At 46.0% G+C, this 16,850-nt stretch overlaps 1 protein-coding gene across 1 annotated transcript; it reads right to left on the bottom strand.

Moving 5' to 3' along the window:
• Window positions 1-1,053, bottom strand: LOC103955277 (umecyanin). The gene is made up of 2 exons (XM_048584115.1): window positions 794-1,053; window positions 1-591 (listed from the first exon to the last, which is right to left on the bottom strand). Exons 1-2 carry the CDS (start codon window positions 969-971, stop codon window positions 134-136), a joined length of 636 nt encoding a protein of 211 aa, XP_048440072.1. The 5' UTR covers window positions 972-1,053; the 3' UTR covers window positions 1-133.
• Window positions 1,054-16,850: the final 15,797 nt, after the last annotated feature.

Raw genomic sequence — 16,850 nt, 5'->3', positions numbered from 1 at the left:
TAAAAAATTAAAAACTAACAAGATTTCAATTAAAAAATATTTATAACTAAGTACCACATCCAAAGTCTTTCTAAAAAAAATATTGGATGACCAATATGGTAAGTAAGAATGCCAATGTCTCTTCGTACTGCGCCTAAAAGAATAAACCCACGACAAGAGCCAAGGAGGATAAAACGAAGCTAGCTAAAACAACATGTGAAGAAGAACCCAACGGAGGCAGCGACCCGGGGGTGGTGTTCACGGTGGGTACTGCACTCATGGAAGGTGATGGAGCTGGGACAGGTTCACAAGCAGCAGGGCCGTTTGATGTGGGGGAAGGGGTAGTTGGAGGGGTGTTAGTTGTAGAGGGCGGTGGCGGCACAGAAGGTGCGGCACCTGGGGAGGCAGCTGTTACTGTGATGGCAAGTTTCTGGCCCGACTGGCAATGGCGGCCATAAGTGCAGATGTAGTAGTGGTCGCCTGCGGAGGTGAGAGTGATGTTTGCTGGGCCAGTTGTGATGGCTGTGCCAATTGGGTTTTCGGAACTGCATGAGTCGAAAGATGCTTTGGGTACTTCTAGTACATCGTGCGCGTTGGTGGCGAAGTTGAAAACTGGAAAATTATTAAGAAACATCAAATGTGAGAAAACTTGAGTGATGGATAGTTACCTCGAACCAATCACAGTTGCACACTATTGAGTATCAACTGGTTGGTCCAGCTCGTTTATTTGAAGTTTGAATGTTACTCTAATGAGTTCATGAAGTTATTAATTTAATGAAGACGGAGATGGAAAATAGATGAGAAGAGAAAATACCCAGAGTATCACCAACTACGAACTTGTTACTTGCAGCCCAAGTGACATACTCTTGTGCACCAGATTGAGGGATGGTCCAACCTATGCTGTCTCCCACCACAAGTCCTGTCTGCGCTGCCGCAGTCTGCAAAAATACTGCAACTACAAAGCCAAAGACAATCACCATCTTGCTCTCCATCGACTAAATTTCTTTACTTCTACGAAAATTGTGTATTGTTGTTGTGGATGATCACTGATGAGAGTGTGTGGCAAGGATACTCGAATTGAAGCCTATAAATAGAGAAGGACAAGCTAACGAGTAAAGAAGAAGCTAGTTAGACTTGTTGTAGTCTACGCGGCTGCCTTGAGAAAGAACAATGAGAACATGCATATTGTGAAGGCGGTCATCTTTGCTTGTTTGCTTGGTCCATGTCGGTCTTCCGTGTGGAACATAGACACGAAGTGGAATGTTCCTACTTTTCTTTTTCTTTGTTTCTGTTTAATGATGCTTGACTCTCTCTAATTAGTAGGTCAACATTAAGGGTTCCTTTAAGTAATAAATCCTAATTAATTATTGGTTTGATGAATTCCACTTATGTACAGGGTATAATTCAACGTCACTAAAATTTTGGTGAACCGCCTAAACTTCAAAATTCCAAGATTTTAAAACTTTAATTCTTGGCTTAAACCCCGTTTTTTTTTTTTGGTAAGCTTAAAAGGTGCTTTATACATAAGTTAGAAGTAAAAAGTGTTTGATGAAAATAAAATATCATGCTTATTTTAAACACAATGACTTCCATACAACAGTTTTTAAAAGCAACATGTATTTGCATTTGAAAGTTGCTTTCATAAAAAGCAGAGCCAAACCGTTCTAGAATAAGCTTTGCGATTTGATTCCCCTTATCTCTTTATCACCTCACCATGACAATTTTTTACTTTGTCTTGTCTTTTTTGAAACTACACCAATGATTTGATTCTCCTTTTCACTCGGATTCAATCACGCCCTATTTGTCAACACCCATTTTTATTCAATGAAAGAGTTTTCAGAGCTACTCGCATATGCTACATGTTTGTTTGTTCTTCTCTTTCGCAGTGAATGGAATACCCTAAAATTCCTTGAATAACACACAACTTTGAAACTTCGCGTAGTCGCAAGTTTAAAATTCAAACTGATAATGTCACAGTGTCTCCTTTAGCCCACTATGTAGTGTTCGGTTAGCAGCTTAGGAGGCTCGAGTCATATTAAGTGCGGTTACGATTGGCGGGCTACAGGCACAGGGACATGACCCCTTGACTCAAACGTCCAATGCACCATCCGGCTTTCAGAAAGATTATACAACCTGAGGGTTGTGGGCTATAACATTCAACCTGGGCTCTACACCATTCGAGCGAATGATGGAAATGGCAATCGAGAATCATTCGAGGGATGGCTCTAAGTCCCAACCTTGAGTACAATTAATTTTATCTCGGACGACCGTACTAAGTCAAGTGCATTATGCAACACCATGACAAGGTCCGAAAGAGGCACCCAAACTAGGAAATCCTCAAGAGGAATTTTATTCCAATGAAGCTTCGTGCTTCAAAGTGCCTTAGCCAAGCCAGCTAAGTATAGTCCAATTGGAAACGTTCAACTTTGATGCATTCCAAAGGTGTTTCAAACCCACATGCAAGCGACCAAGTCCTTAACAAACTTTTGTTTAAAATTCACTAATGACGGACACACAATTTGAATTGGAAGAAAGCCCTTTCTCAACAAAACATTGTAATCTTTAAAATCTTCATCTCTAGAATGGGGCAAGCTGAACGAACAAAGCAACATGTTATTCGAAAGAAGGAAGGCTCATCTAAGTCAAAGCTCCAAAGAACATTCCAAACAAGGTTTCATAATTTCTCATCCTTAATCTGACCAATGCATAATGGTGAGTATGGAGTAAAACATTTTTCATGGGCTTAGACATGGTGTCAAAGAAATGTGGTTCTTCGAGTATCACAATGAAAACCCTTATGAACACCAAGCCTAGGAGGTAATATTTTTTCAAATCAATATTACCTAGGGGAGCTTTGAGCTCTGTCTCAGGCCTGCAAATTTGTTTGTGTTTTACTCTATTACTCATTACTACAGGGTTAGATTTATTTTGGAAAGATTTTGTCCAATTAAATATTATTCCATGATCAGGAAGCAAAGAATGAAAAGTTTCAAGTGCTTTATTCTAACAAGATTAATGACTTGAATAAAATCATAATTTCTCATAAAACATGTAAATTATCAAAGTTCCGTGAACAGGCAAAATGACTACAATTCTCTGGGGGGAGACAAACCCCCACCCTTTAGCATGCAAATTTTCTTAAGGATACTATGCAATTGATTCAACTAGGATCATCAACTCTAATGAGGGTCAATCTGTCATTAGAAGCTCTATTCGAACGAAGAGCGAAGAGGCACCAATGAAGAAGAACTCACTGAAGAATCTCAACACTCTCCTAAAGTTGAACACATATGCTAAAATTGCAAGGAGAATGTTGTCGATGGTTCAGTAAGGGATGAATGCTATGGAACACATTAAAGGAAATAAAGGTGACTATTGAAAGGTTCTCTATTTCACTTGACTTTGTTTGTAATGAAAGTGTTTGGGCCCGAAATAATATTGTTGGGCCGAGCAGAAGGTTGTGCTCGGCCCAAGGCTGTGTCAAATACTATGGGCCGAGTGATAAAATCTGGGCCGGTTAACAGGGTTAGTTGAGTCCTATCCTAAGAAGGAGTAGTCCAGATGAACAGAAAGGGTCGAGGAAGTCCTGGTACAACTAGGATTCCCAGCCGGCAGAGAATAAAGCCTCGGAAGAGGGGAAAATTCAAAGTCCTAGTAGGAGTAGGTTTGTTCGAAGTAAAGTTGGAACGGGACAAGGACTCCCAATCCGAATAAGGGTGCGATTCGGTCTCAAGGAATGAGGGTTATAAATACGAGAAATCACGCAATACAGAGGACCTTCGATTCAACATACAATTGCTCTGCGCAAAAGCCTCTCAAACACCTTGAGATTTTTTTCCTGTTTTTTTTCTGCCCACACACCTTCAGTTTGGATAAACAGCATTGTGGGGGCACCCGGCGAACACCTTCAGTTTGGATAAACAGCACTGTCGCCGTAGGATCAGCCGACCAAGGAGCAACTTCAGTTTGGATAAACAGCACTGCGTCGAGGCCGACTGGTTGCCTATCCAAGTCTCGGCTGAAAAGGGTTTTCGAATCCTTGTTGGCAGAGGTCACCTTGTTAGCCTTCTCGGCGTAGCAAGGTGTTACGAGTTCGTTATTCGGCGTACTGGACACCGAGTAATTTTATGATTGGGTATTCACAAGTGAGTTTCAGAGTTCGACATTCTGACGGCCGAACTATATTCACCATCAAGACATACGTCACCTTTGAGTACTTGTGTCCGTATAGTCTGGTGTCAATTTGACGTGCTTATACTCTCACGAATATAATCACGATGACTGAATCAGGTGCTGACGATTTGTGAACTTCGCAGAATTAGCAGCGTTGTCTTCAGGCTCTAGAACCCAAAGACCGAGAGTGTTCCTTCCTCAGTCGCAGTCGCAAGAAAAAGAAGTCAACAACACGCTCAACGCAACATCAATAAATTTTACTCCTCGGCCGAGCTCGGCCGACGAGTTGGCACGCCCCGCATTCAACCGAATGACGTAGTTAGCTTATTAGTTACTCGGCCTGCGCGCCACGTAGGTTTTTGTAATTTATAGGGTCAACATTTTGGCACGCCCAGTGGGACCCTTGTGCTAGACCTTCGAAATTCATGACCATTGAGACACGGTCCGTAAAGAAGAAAACAATCATGGGAAAGTCAACAGTTGACTTACCAGTGCAAGAACTTGGACAGGATTTACACCCGGTGAAAAATCCAATCGTTGTTGCGCTACCTGAGGCTACAAGTGCGACACGCCGAGAGAATGAAGTCTGTCTCGGCGGACAACCTCGCAACCCAGAAGTTCCTAACCGCACAGCAGGCATGTTCGTTAAAAGAATAGTGGAAGATTGCGACGACAATGGTGGGGAGGGTTATGATCCACCAACTAGGTTGTTTCTTCGGAAACGACTCGATGAACAATATCGATAGGTCAAGCAGTCGATTGGTCAGAAGATGAACGATTTACTAGATGCAATACGCAGTAACAATGACACACAGACCAGGATGCTTGAAATATTGGTTAGTAAAGCCTTTGAAGATAGCCAGGTCGGCCAACCTCAGCAGCTTTCTACAAATGTTCCAGTATAAGTCGGGAAAGGGTTCGCCCGGCCACAACCAATGAACTTCGAAAGAGGTGGATCGGGCAATAGGTCCGACGAACCAAGCCAGAGAGAAGAAGCTGCTTCCGTCAACATGACTGAGGTCCAGCGAATGATCGACTCGGCTCTAAAGAAGGACCGAAGTTTCCAAAATTCATCCATCCATACCCGGTTTATGTGGAAAAGTTTGAATACCTGTGAGGTTTCAAGATCCCTGATTTCAGTCTTTTTGCTGAGAATCGTCTTTATCTTTATTAGAACATGTGACTCGGTTCACGGCGCAGTGTGGAGACATCAATAGCGACTTCTACAAATTAGGGTTATTTAATTTTTCACTGACAAGCTCAGTTTTCACTTGGTACATCAATCTCCCACCGAACTCTGTAGAGAATTAGGAGGAATTGGTTGAGAAATTCCATAAACAATTCTATCGGCCGGGGATGGAAATGTCCATATCATCATTGGCAAGGATGGCTCAAGCGTCCGACGAATCTCCGATGGAATATTTAACAAGGTTTAAGTCAGCCAGGAATTGGTGCCGAGTACCTCTCCCTGAAGTGAAATTCGTCAGGATCGCCCTAAACGGTTTAGACGTGGAATACAAAAAGAAGTTTCTGGGGGCGAATATTCGAGATATGTACGAACTGGCCTAACACGTTGAGCAGTATGATTATTTGCTCCGAGAAGAGAAGATATCAAAGTCACCATCCAGGGGAATGTTGTATAAGAATCCCACGGTTAGCTATACATTGGCCGAAAGCGAGGATCCTTAATATGCCAGTGTGGACGCGGCCGAGATAGTGATAGATAAACCTTACGTCTGCAAGGCGTTAGCTCAAGTTAGTTCCAAAGACACCAAGACCCGTTCGGCCGTCGAGGAGATGAGTAAAACATCAAAAGTATACACTTTCGATATTACCAAGGCCGATGCAATTTTCGATCAATTATTAGGAGCAAAAATCATCAAACTTCAACCGGGGCACACTATCCCTAAGGCCGACGAATTGAAGGGAAAGATATACTGCAAGTATCATAATTTTAGTAACACGCAACCAATAATTGTGTTGTATTCCGAGACACGATTCAAAGTTGGATCGGGAAAGGAAAGTTAAAATTCCCGGAGAAGCAGATGGCGGTCGAAGTCAATCCTTTCCCCTCAACAACAATTGGGATGGTAGAGGCTCATCTCCCTAAAAACAAAGGAAAAGGGAAGGCCAAATACGGCCCGGTGCAGCACGTCCGTAAACAGAATGACCAGCCACGACTGAAGATTGATTTGTTTTCAAATACATCACCAACAGAACGCTCGGGGCCAACCATCGATGAGTCTATAACGGGGTCAAGTTCCGAGGAAACTCATGAATCACTGGTTTTGTGCGACCATTGTAAAACACCAGTCGAACCTGGGAAGAAGACATCTTCGACACCAACTTTAGGCCCACCATCTATGACATCTACAACATCACCAAGCGGATTTGGTAGTGGTCCACGACGCCAAGTGTTTGAGAGACTTGGTCCACAGTTACGACCAAACGACCAGGCCTCAGTCAGGCAGCTTCTTAACTTTGACGTACCTTTCTATAACGAGGACTATTACTCGCGCAATGCCAACAGTTCGGGCTTAACAGCCGATCAGAAAATGTTCAAACCGCTAAGAACACTAAATCAACGATGGTACAGTTACAATTCTATGACTGACCTATATACGGCATCGTCCAAATCTCAAAAGTGTCGTCCCCAACGGATCGATTGCATGGCTCGACGACGAGAAGCGCAGGCCAACATTGCCAGCCGGTGGCAACCAAAAGAGGTCGTGGAAAGCATTAACGATCTGCCAACCCCGATTATCATGACCGAGTTACTCGAAGGGAAAAAAGTAGCGACTCCCTACGTTGAGACCACCATCGAAGAGTCTGAGAAACGTATCAACCTTCTTCTCCGGCCTAGGGAGACGAGAGCTCGTCTCGAGCATTTTAGACAAGAGGCCGAAAGGAAACTTTCTCTGTTACCACCGCTCGAACCGTTCATCAAAATACAGCGCAATCTACACCCTCCATTCCTCGGTGACTCCTTGGAGTACATGCGGGAGTTTCATAAGAAACATTCCTCCAATGACTTGTACGGACTACCCAAGGCGTGTCAGGAAGCCCTTGACCTAGCACTAACTTGCCCTGATGCCGAGAAAATTATCCAGAAAACTTCCGACCCAGCAATAAAACTAGATTCCAACATATACGGGAGGCTTGGGTCCTCGGCTTTGAGGTCAATCCCTACACGGATATTGACACCGTCGAATTACCTTATTCTCTTGAGGACCTTCAGCATTTGCGATATCATTTTGAAGTTTTCTCGGCTGTATCTCTCTTCGGTCTCACGGTCGATGAGGAAAAAAGGGTGGCGCGTTTGGATGCGTATCTAGACACAAGGAACGCCTGCATCGCCTACGAAGAACGAGCCCGTAAAATACAGGACCAGAGTAAATCTTCAACAGTAAACCTGATCGAAAAAGACTGCCAGAATAAGATAGACTTGGTCAAAACGCCTCAGAAGCCGGTTCCTGCCAAGACACTCCAAAGTCAGATTGAGGATGATTCGACGACTGATACCATGGTTACTTCTGTGGAAGATGACGGCTAGACTTGGCTTGGCAGATTTACTCACCAATGCCGATGATTGATGCCACCCGCCAAGAAAGGCGTAAGGCCGCGGTTTCATCAACAATGGAACGTCTGCTGGCTCATTGGTACGCTATTGCCAAGCAACCAAATTCCAACATCAACTTAGTCGAATTTTTGGTCGAAGCAGATAACGGCCCCGTTCTATCTTTTGATAAAGTCCCGGTTGCACCAACCGAACTCGAAGACAGTCGGCCCCAGGTTAAGGATCCATTGGAGGAAATCAACGTGGGCACAGCCGATGATCCTCGAACGTTGTTTATCAGCGCGTTACTACCACCGTCTATGAAGGTTGAGCTCTGTAAGTTACTTCAGGAATTTAGAGATTGCTTCGCATGGAACTATTATGAAATGCCAGGCCTTGATTGAAACCTTGTCGAACATGAGCTACGCATCAAGGACGGGTGCAAGCCGTTTCGCCAACCCCCACGCCGGTTTTCGACTGAAGTACAACTTGGCATCAAGGATGAATTAGTTCGGCTTCTAAAAGCCGGGTTTATTAGGACCGCTCGGTATGTCGAATGGTTGGCCAATATCGTCCCGGTGTTAAAGAAAAGTTGAGCCCTTCGCATTTACATCGATTTTCGTAATCTAAATCTGGCCACTCCCAAGGATGAATACACAATACCCATCTCATACTTGCCAATTGATGCGGCAGCTAATCATGAATTACTATCCTTCATGGACGGCCATGCCGATTACAACCAGATCTTTATCGCCGAAGCCAACGTCCACAAGACGGCTTTCCGCTGCCTTGGAGCACTCGGTACTTATGAATGGGTAATCATGCCTTTTGGCCTGAAGAATGCCGGCGCCATATACCAACGAGCCATGAATACGATATTCCACGACTTAATCAGTACAATCGTCGAAGTTTGGTACACCATCGTGGCATTGAAGTCGACGAAAATAAAGTCCGCGCAATCATTAGCGCCCCACCTCCGACAACAAAGAAACAGCTCCAGTCATTACTCGGGAAGATAAATTTCCTTCGCCGCTTCATCGCCAATTCGGCCAATAAGATGAAGGCATTTTCTACGCTCCCCAAACTTAAGGATTCCGACAAGTTCGAATGGCGCGCAGAGCACCAAACGGCCTTTATGCAAATCAAGGTGGCCCCTTCTACACCACCCGTGCTAATTCAACCGTGTTGCGGCAAATCCCTTAAACTGTACATTTCGGCAGCCGCTGAATCCATTGGTTGTCTCCTTGCTCAAGATAACAATGTAGGGCGTGAACAAGCTGTCTTTTATCTCAGTCGTAATCTGAATTCGCCGGAGCTCAATTATTCACCTGTCGAAAAAATTTGCTTAGCGTTGTTTTTTGCCGCATTAAAACTTCGGCACTACATGCTACCATCTGTTACGCAGGTCATCGCCCAAACAGATGTGATTCACTACATGCTCACTCGACTCATCGTCAAAGGTCGAATTGGGAAATGGATGCTCGCCTTGTCCGAGTTCAGCCTACAGTATGTACCCCAAAAAGCCGTCAAAGGGCAAGCTCTCGCCAATTTCTTGGCCCAACACCCTTCCCCTTATGGTTTTGGGGAGGCGACGTCGACATCGGTTTAGTCGCAACACGTGATAACTATTGGACTATGCATTTTGATGGTTCCAGTACTTCGACCTCGGCGGGTGTTGGTATTGCCATTCAGTCACCCGACCACTGTCGCTGGTATTTTTCTCTCAAGTTGGATTTCAGCTGTACAAATAATCAGGCCGAATATGAAACCCTTATCATCGGCCTCCACGTTTTACACGATTTACGGGCACCCCGCATTCTAGTCCTCGGTGATTCCGAACTTGTGATTAACCTACTCAACGGCATGTTTGGTTGCATGAGTTGTACTTTAGCACCCTATCACATGGTCGCTACCTACCTGGCTGAGTCGTTTGAACGGATCACATTTGAACATATTTCACGTATTCACAACATGGACGCCGACGAACTCGCCCAGATTGCCTCCAGAGCACAACTCACGGGGGGCAAGCTAGGCCGGGTAACACCCCCAGGTCTGCGATCGTACCCAGCCTTGGTCAATCAGCAAACTCTCCAGCGCACGCACGTAATACGCACAGGGTGATGTCGCTCCCATCCCTACTAGAACAGGGAGATCCCGTAGAAATATGTGCCGTTGAGGTAAAACCAGATGATTGGAGAAAGACGATGCTACGATACCTCGATAACCCCGATGGAAAACACGACCGGAGAACGAAGGTAATCGCCCCCAATTATGTGTCCTACCAAAATGAATTATACTGCAAGGGTGAGGACGGGCTACTACTATTGTGCCTCGGCCCATACGAGGCTGCCCAAGCAATGGCCAAGGTGCATGAAGGAATTTGTGGGGCTCACCAATCAGGACGAAAGATGCGTTGGTTGCTTCGACGACACGGTTATTTTTGGCCCAGTATATTAAAAGACTGCATCGAATATGCACGGAGATGCGTACAGTGCCAAATTCATGGACCCTGTGCAAAAGCCCCGGCCAAATTACTTCACTCGGTTACTAAACCATGGCCGTTCAGAGGATGGGCAATGGACGTAATTGGCAAAATCACGCCATCATTGGGGGCAGAAAAACATGTGTAGATAATAGTAGCAGCTGACTATTTCACTAAGTGGCTCAAGGCAAGGTCATACGCCGAACTAACGACCAAAGAGGTATGCAATTTCGTAGAGGAAAATATTGTGACTAGATTCGGTGTGCCAGAAACGATCATAACCAACAATGGTACCATATTCACGGCCGACAGGTTTAAGGAATATGCGGCAAGTCTAAATATCCGACTTGAGCAATCTACACCGTACTACCCACAGGCAAACGGGCAGGCTGAGGCAAGCAATAAAGCGTTGATCGGCATTCTCGAAAAAAATGATAAGAGAAAGGCCTGGGATGTGGCATTTGAAGTTAAACAAAGCATTATGGGCATATCGAACTTCACCCCGGTCGGCCACTGGAACGACTCCTTACGCGTTAACTTATGGACATGATGCTATGTTACCAGTCGAGTTGAGTATAAACTCATTGCGAGTAATCGAGCATAGTAGTTTGTTTAGCATCAAATATAGTCAAGCTATGCGACAAGAATTAGAAGACTTGGAAGAAAATCGGATCGACGCGGGCAACTTGTTAATAGCACAGAAGAAGATTGCCGAGCGAGCGTATAACCAATGCGTAAGACAAAAAAGTTCGGCGAAGGAGAATTAGTTTGGCAAACGGTGTTTCCTGTTGGGATTAAAGACCCCCGGTTTGGAAAATGGTCGTCAAATTGGGAAGGGCCATTCATTGTTCACAAGGTTCTCGGCAAGGGGGCATATCATCTCAGAGATCGGACAGGTTTAATTCACAAATTGCCGATTAATGGAAAATTTTTAAAGAAGTACTATCCAGTCACGTGGGAGATACAAGAATAAATATCATTGTGTTAATAGCAAGAATAAAATACCATTGTATTAATGATAAAAGAGAACGGATACAAAATAATTTTCTAGAGGGTCGAAGAAAGGAAAGTCTCGAGGGCAGCTTTTAGCTCCAGCCACTTCACCTCGCTCAAAATTATCTCAGCCTGCCTCGTCTTTTTGTTGAGCTGCAGTTGCTAGGATGTGTCGTGCGCCGGCAGCAAAGGCCGTCAGCCGAGCCCTGTTGGCCTCAAAGTCCCTCTCAAGCTCTGAAGCAGCAGCAGACCTTTGCCGTTGAAGTTCAGAAATTTGACATTGGAGGTCGGAGATCCGGCGATTAAACTCGATTAGCTACGCTTTCTTGGCTTTTATCACCTTCACCTCCACTTGGCCAGTCTCATACGCGACCTTGGCCGCCTTCAAGTTGTCCTCGGCCCAAAGAGCTTGTTCAAAAATGTTGAAAGTGTCAGTCGAGTCCGCTCCAGAAGGTCGGTAAGGTAGAAGATGTTTTCCGTGCTTAGGTAACCATCGCTAGCGAGGTCGTTTAGACACTCCTCAACGGAGTCGAGACCCTTGCATTGGAGGATTTGAGAGACAGAGAGGGACAGGAGTTCGTGCAGTTTGACAAGAGCTTGGGCCTCGGGCACGATCTCCGCTGGTTCGGCAGAAGCAGCAGAGGAGCCGGCCTTCACCAGTCGTGCTTTGAAGAAGAGCGTCGAGCTCCACTTCCCATGAAGGCTGCACATAAGAGGAAAACTTGTAAAGAAAAATAAGACGTGGTAATATAGTGCATGACAAAGGGATTGTTTTAGACCTACCGGGAAGAGACTTCGACCATGCCCTCTGGGTCATTGCTCGAACCCAGGGAACTTAATGGCCGAGCCCAGTGCCTTAGACCGCTTTCTCAATTCACGCGGCCGATGAAGGTTATCTACATTTGATGGCCACGACGGTGGCCAGGAAATATAGACAACGCCTGTCAGGCACATAAAATTATTGGTGAAATGAACGTTCGGGCAGCTGACATTTAATAGTTCTTTAAGAACATGTGTCATGACAAAATTAACACAAAAGAGATAAGACTTACAAAGGCCGAAGAGACTTCTTGCGGAGGCATGAGGAAGTCTTCATCCTGCAGAAGGATCGGTGTTTCGGCCGTTGCCTCAGGATTAGCCAAGGGCCTCTTTCCACGATCCGCCGTAGAAGGACATGGTTGAGCGGTTACCTCGACCACCAGAGGAGGATGGACGGGAGGAGAGTTAGCTGGCCGAGGGCGACGCTCCAGCGGGATCTCATCACTCTCGACATCCTGAGAAACCCTTTGTTAGGACTAGAAGACTAAATAAACAAAAGGATGACGATGAAATCATAGCTCTTCCAGAACGACCGACGGTCGCTGGATGGAAGGTGCCTCGACAGGTGCGGCTGTCCTCCCCACAGCAGGCGCCGTGGCTGGCCCCGAAGCTGGAGCTGAGATGACGGTCGGATTGGCCATAACCTCAGTCAGAGAGACGGCTGGAAGAATGGGGTCTGCCGAAGCCGGGGCAGTCGGGATAGCAAGAGAGCCGGTAGGTGCAGTTGTCCTCGTGGTGTCACTAGGAACAACATGAATCTCCCGGTCGCCTTTCTTCGCCAACTTCTTGACACGTTTGGGAGGGCTAGGAGCGTCATTCTCCGGCTCAACATCCTGATGGGGGCGTTTGGCTGATACTGTCCGCCCGGTGGACGATGGTCTTTGTCGAGGGAACCAGTTTTTTCTTCACCACCGCGGCGACCAATTCCACCTTCCTCGACACACAACCCCCTGAAATAGCGAAGTAATTAATAAAAGGGGGCAAGTAATTGGGGTACAACCGTACAAAGGGCGAAAGGACAATATACCTTGGGTCGACTCCTTAGGTTGGGCCGAGGGCGCTGGTCTGGGCCGGTCGTCGAAGACTTTACGTACCACGTCTTCGACCGAGGCGTCGAAGAAGTCGCAGGTGTACTCATCCCACCAATCTCCAAAGGTGTCGGTACCCAAGGATTTAGGAACGGTCGGCCAAAGCAGAAATTTCTTGCACCAATCCTGAAACTCTTGCTCCGTCGTCTTACATTCCCTCTCGGAGGAACCAGAAATACGTCCTCGACTCAAGAGGGAACGAGAGGCGAGCAGGGGTACGGGGCAACCTTGGAGGTAGCCAAGCTGCCGGGCGACAAAGTGGGGATGATAGATCTCCCAGCTGGCTCGGCAGGCATCGTAACCAAGGGGGAGATCGCGAGCCAATACGAATGACCCCTAATGTTGATGAAGATCCACATCCTCGATCTCGGCCCACGTTGCCGTTGGAAGCCTGATCGAGGCAGGGTACTCCTGGCGTCGGCACACCAGGAACTCGTCGTTCGAAAGGACGTCGAGGCTAAAAAAGTGTTTGAGGACCTCGTCGGCCCGGTGAGGAGGCGCTGGTCGAGAGGCCAGTTGAGGGCCGAGGGCGGCTGAGAGCTGGAAAGCAGGAACCTTGGGCCGAAGAGTGGAAAAGTAAACCTGCAGCCAGAGTTGGAAGACCTAGAGGGGTCCGTTTTGGTGCGAGTCAATTTTATTGATGGTCGTCTCGGCCAAGCAGCGGAAGAGGTTGGCAAGTATAGTCGGTCTGAGCGCCAAGGAGCGACCACTAGCCAGGGCCTGGGCCACCGGCATATTCTCGACCAGGCATTTGTTCGACCTGGTACAACAAATTCATTTGTTGTACCAGTAGAAGAGGAAGGCTTTGTGTTCTCTCTTCCTAAGGTTTTCCTCTCCTTGGCCGGCGAAGTGGAGAATGAAGGTGTTGTAGTTGAAGAAGTTCTTATGGAGCTTCTGAACTTCTTCTTTCGACGGCTCCCGATCGTCTCCGCTGAGCGTCTCGACAGCCCGTTCGTCGAATAGCGCTTTGAGGTCAATGAGGGAGGGGCATCCGGAAAGGGCGGCATCGATTGGGAGACCAGATGGAGAGGTTCCAAGGATGGCCGAGATGTCGAGGACTGTGGGCCTGAAAGGGCTAAAAGGAAGAATCATGATGCTGGTGGCCGAACACCATAAACTCAGGGCTGCCATGAGCAGCTCTCTATCCATGGTAATCTCCATGGTCGAAAGCATGATGGCATCATAGATACCAAGAGCTTTCAATTCTTTGCTGAAGAAGGCGCCCATTCGAACAACCCAGGCTTGCAGTAGTAGAGGGCCAGGCCCCTTAAGGCCGCGCCAAGCTCCATTTCGACCAATCGAATCCCTGCAGCATGAGGTGTTAAGCATTGCTCCTTAAGAAGGTTAGTGATGCGCGACGGCACTACAGTCTTTAAAAAGTGGACCCAGAATCTAGTGAGTGGTAGCCATATCATTTTCGAAGCGTAGCGTCTTGATGGCGCTCCGATCGATGACATCCTTGCATTTGTTGCACTCGTCGGAAAGCTTTGAAATGAAGGAGGCCATTGGTAAAGAATAGAGAGTGTTGGTTTAAAAAAGGAGGTTGCAGAGAGATGAACTTAAGGCGTTGTTTGAGCAAGCAGGAATGGCAAAGGGAAGATTTCGAAATTTCTGAAGGCGTGAGATGCGAATGGTAGAAATTTGGGTATTTATAAGCCTTTTAGGAAGAAGATCAAACGTTTGGTATTCGAAAAGCACTAGTTTGAATTGGGGGGAAATTTTACAGGGAAATGGTTCCAATCATTTCGGATATTTTGGGAACTTGCAAGGATAGGATCGAGGTTTTCGAGGAGCCAGGATGCACAATTGCGTGCGACGGCGGTTTTAATGCATTAATGAGGAAGAGATGCTTCGGTGAATGCACGTTTTCGAGGGCCATAATTAAAAGCTGTTAGGATTGGCAGAGAGTCGACACATGGCTGTATGTCGGGGGTAATGAGGATAGTGCAATCATGTCTCATAAATGTGCATAGTAATGGTCATCAAGGAAAATGAAGTCCGAAAAGCAAAAGGTGTATCTGCTTCTTCAAGGTCGAGGCCCGACCAAAGGTTGACAGTCAGTGACCTCAGAAGCGAGGGGGCAATGTTTGGGCTGGAAATAATATTGTTGGGCCGAGCAGAAGGTTGTGCTCGGCCCAAGGCTGTGTCAAATACTATGGGCCGAGTGATAAAATCCGGGCTGGTTAACAGGGTCAGTCGAGTCCTATCCTAAGAAGGAGTAGTCCAGATGAATAGAAAGGGTCGAGGAAGTTCTGGTACAACTAGGATTCCTAGCCGGCAGAGAATAAAGCCTCGGAAAAGGGGAAAATTCAAAGTCCTAGTGGGAGTAGTTGATTCAAAGTAAAGTTGGAACGGGACAAGGACTCCCAATCCGATAAGGGTGCGATTCGGTCTTAAGGAATGGGGGCTATAAATACGAGAAATCATGCAATACAAAGGACCTTCGATTCAACATACAATTGCCCTGCGCAAAAGCCTCTCAAACACCTTGAGATTTTTTTCCTGTTCTTTTTCCGCCCACACACTTCAGTTTGGATAAACAGCACTGTGGGGGTACCCGGCGAACACCTTCAGTTTGGATAAACAGCATTGTCGCCGTAGGATCAGCCGACCAAGGAGCAACTTCAGTTTGGATAAGCAGCACTGCGTCGAGGCCGACTGGTTGCCTATCCAAGTCTCGGCCGAAAAGGGTTTTCGAATCCTTGTTGGCAAAGGTCACCTTGTTAGCCTTCTTAGCGTAGCAAGGTGTTACGAGTTCGTTATTCGGTGTACTGGACGCCGAGTAATTTTATGATTGGATACTCACAAGTGAGTTTCAGAGTTTGGCATTCTGATGGCCGAACTACATTCACCATCAAGACATACGTCACCTTTGAGTACTTTTGTCTGTATAGTCTGGTGTCAATTCGACGTGCTTATACTCTCACGAATATAATCACGGTGACTGAATCAGGTGCCGACGATTTGTGAACTTCGCAGAATTAGCAGCCTTGTCTTTAGGCTCTAGAACCCAAAGACCGAGAGTGTTCCTTCCTCGGTCGCAGTCGCAAGATAAAGAAGTCAACAACGCGCTCAACGTGACATCAACAAATTTTACTCCTCAACCGAGCTCGGCCGACGAGTTGGCACGCCCCGCATTCAACCGAAGGACGTAGTTAGCTTATTAGTTACTCGGCCTGCGCGCCACGTAAGTTTTTGTAATTTATAGGGTCAACAGATAGATATGGATATGGTAAGTTTTTTGGTTACAAATCCTAATCATCAAAGGCTCAAAGTGGAAATTGAGTTTGGGAATTAAGGCATGAAAGGGATAGAAGAGTTTCATGGTGAAGCTAGAAACTCAGACGAAGGGATTTAAGAAAGACAAGCCGAGGCTGGGCTATTTAACAATGGATTGCTAAAAGATCTCACATTTGAATTCGATGAGTCTTGCCTTTTGGAGTAGTAGGTGTGGACCGGACAAAACAAGTGAATTCGAATTATTTAGTCAGGTGGCTATTTAATACAAAAATGAACCAAACAACTGACTTCTTACTATTAGTCTTTTTCGATACTTTATACGGCATGCCAAGCGTGGCTTTATTGTGGCTTTATTGCTTTTGCATGCAGTTGTTGAATTTTTCAATCATTAAATTATTTTATGAAAAAATATATATATAAAAAAATAGAAACGAAAAGAGAGACAAGGTATTGTAAACAGCTGGAATATTATTAGAAAACCGTGAGCAAATTGGCTGTTATCTAACTTGATAATGGAATC

Source organism: the organism of the source record quoted next, unplaced genomic scaffold, assembly GCF_019419815.1.
Source record: "Pyrus x bretschneideri cultivar Hongxiangsu unplaced genomic scaffold, Pyrus_bretschneideri_v1 Contig20, whole genome shotgun sequence".
Classification (NCBI taxonomy): domain Eukaryota; kingdom Viridiplantae; phylum Streptophyta; class Magnoliopsida; order Rosales; family Rosaceae; genus Pyrus; species Pyrus x bretschneideri.
This window is presented reverse-complemented; position numbering and strand designations above follow the sequence as displayed.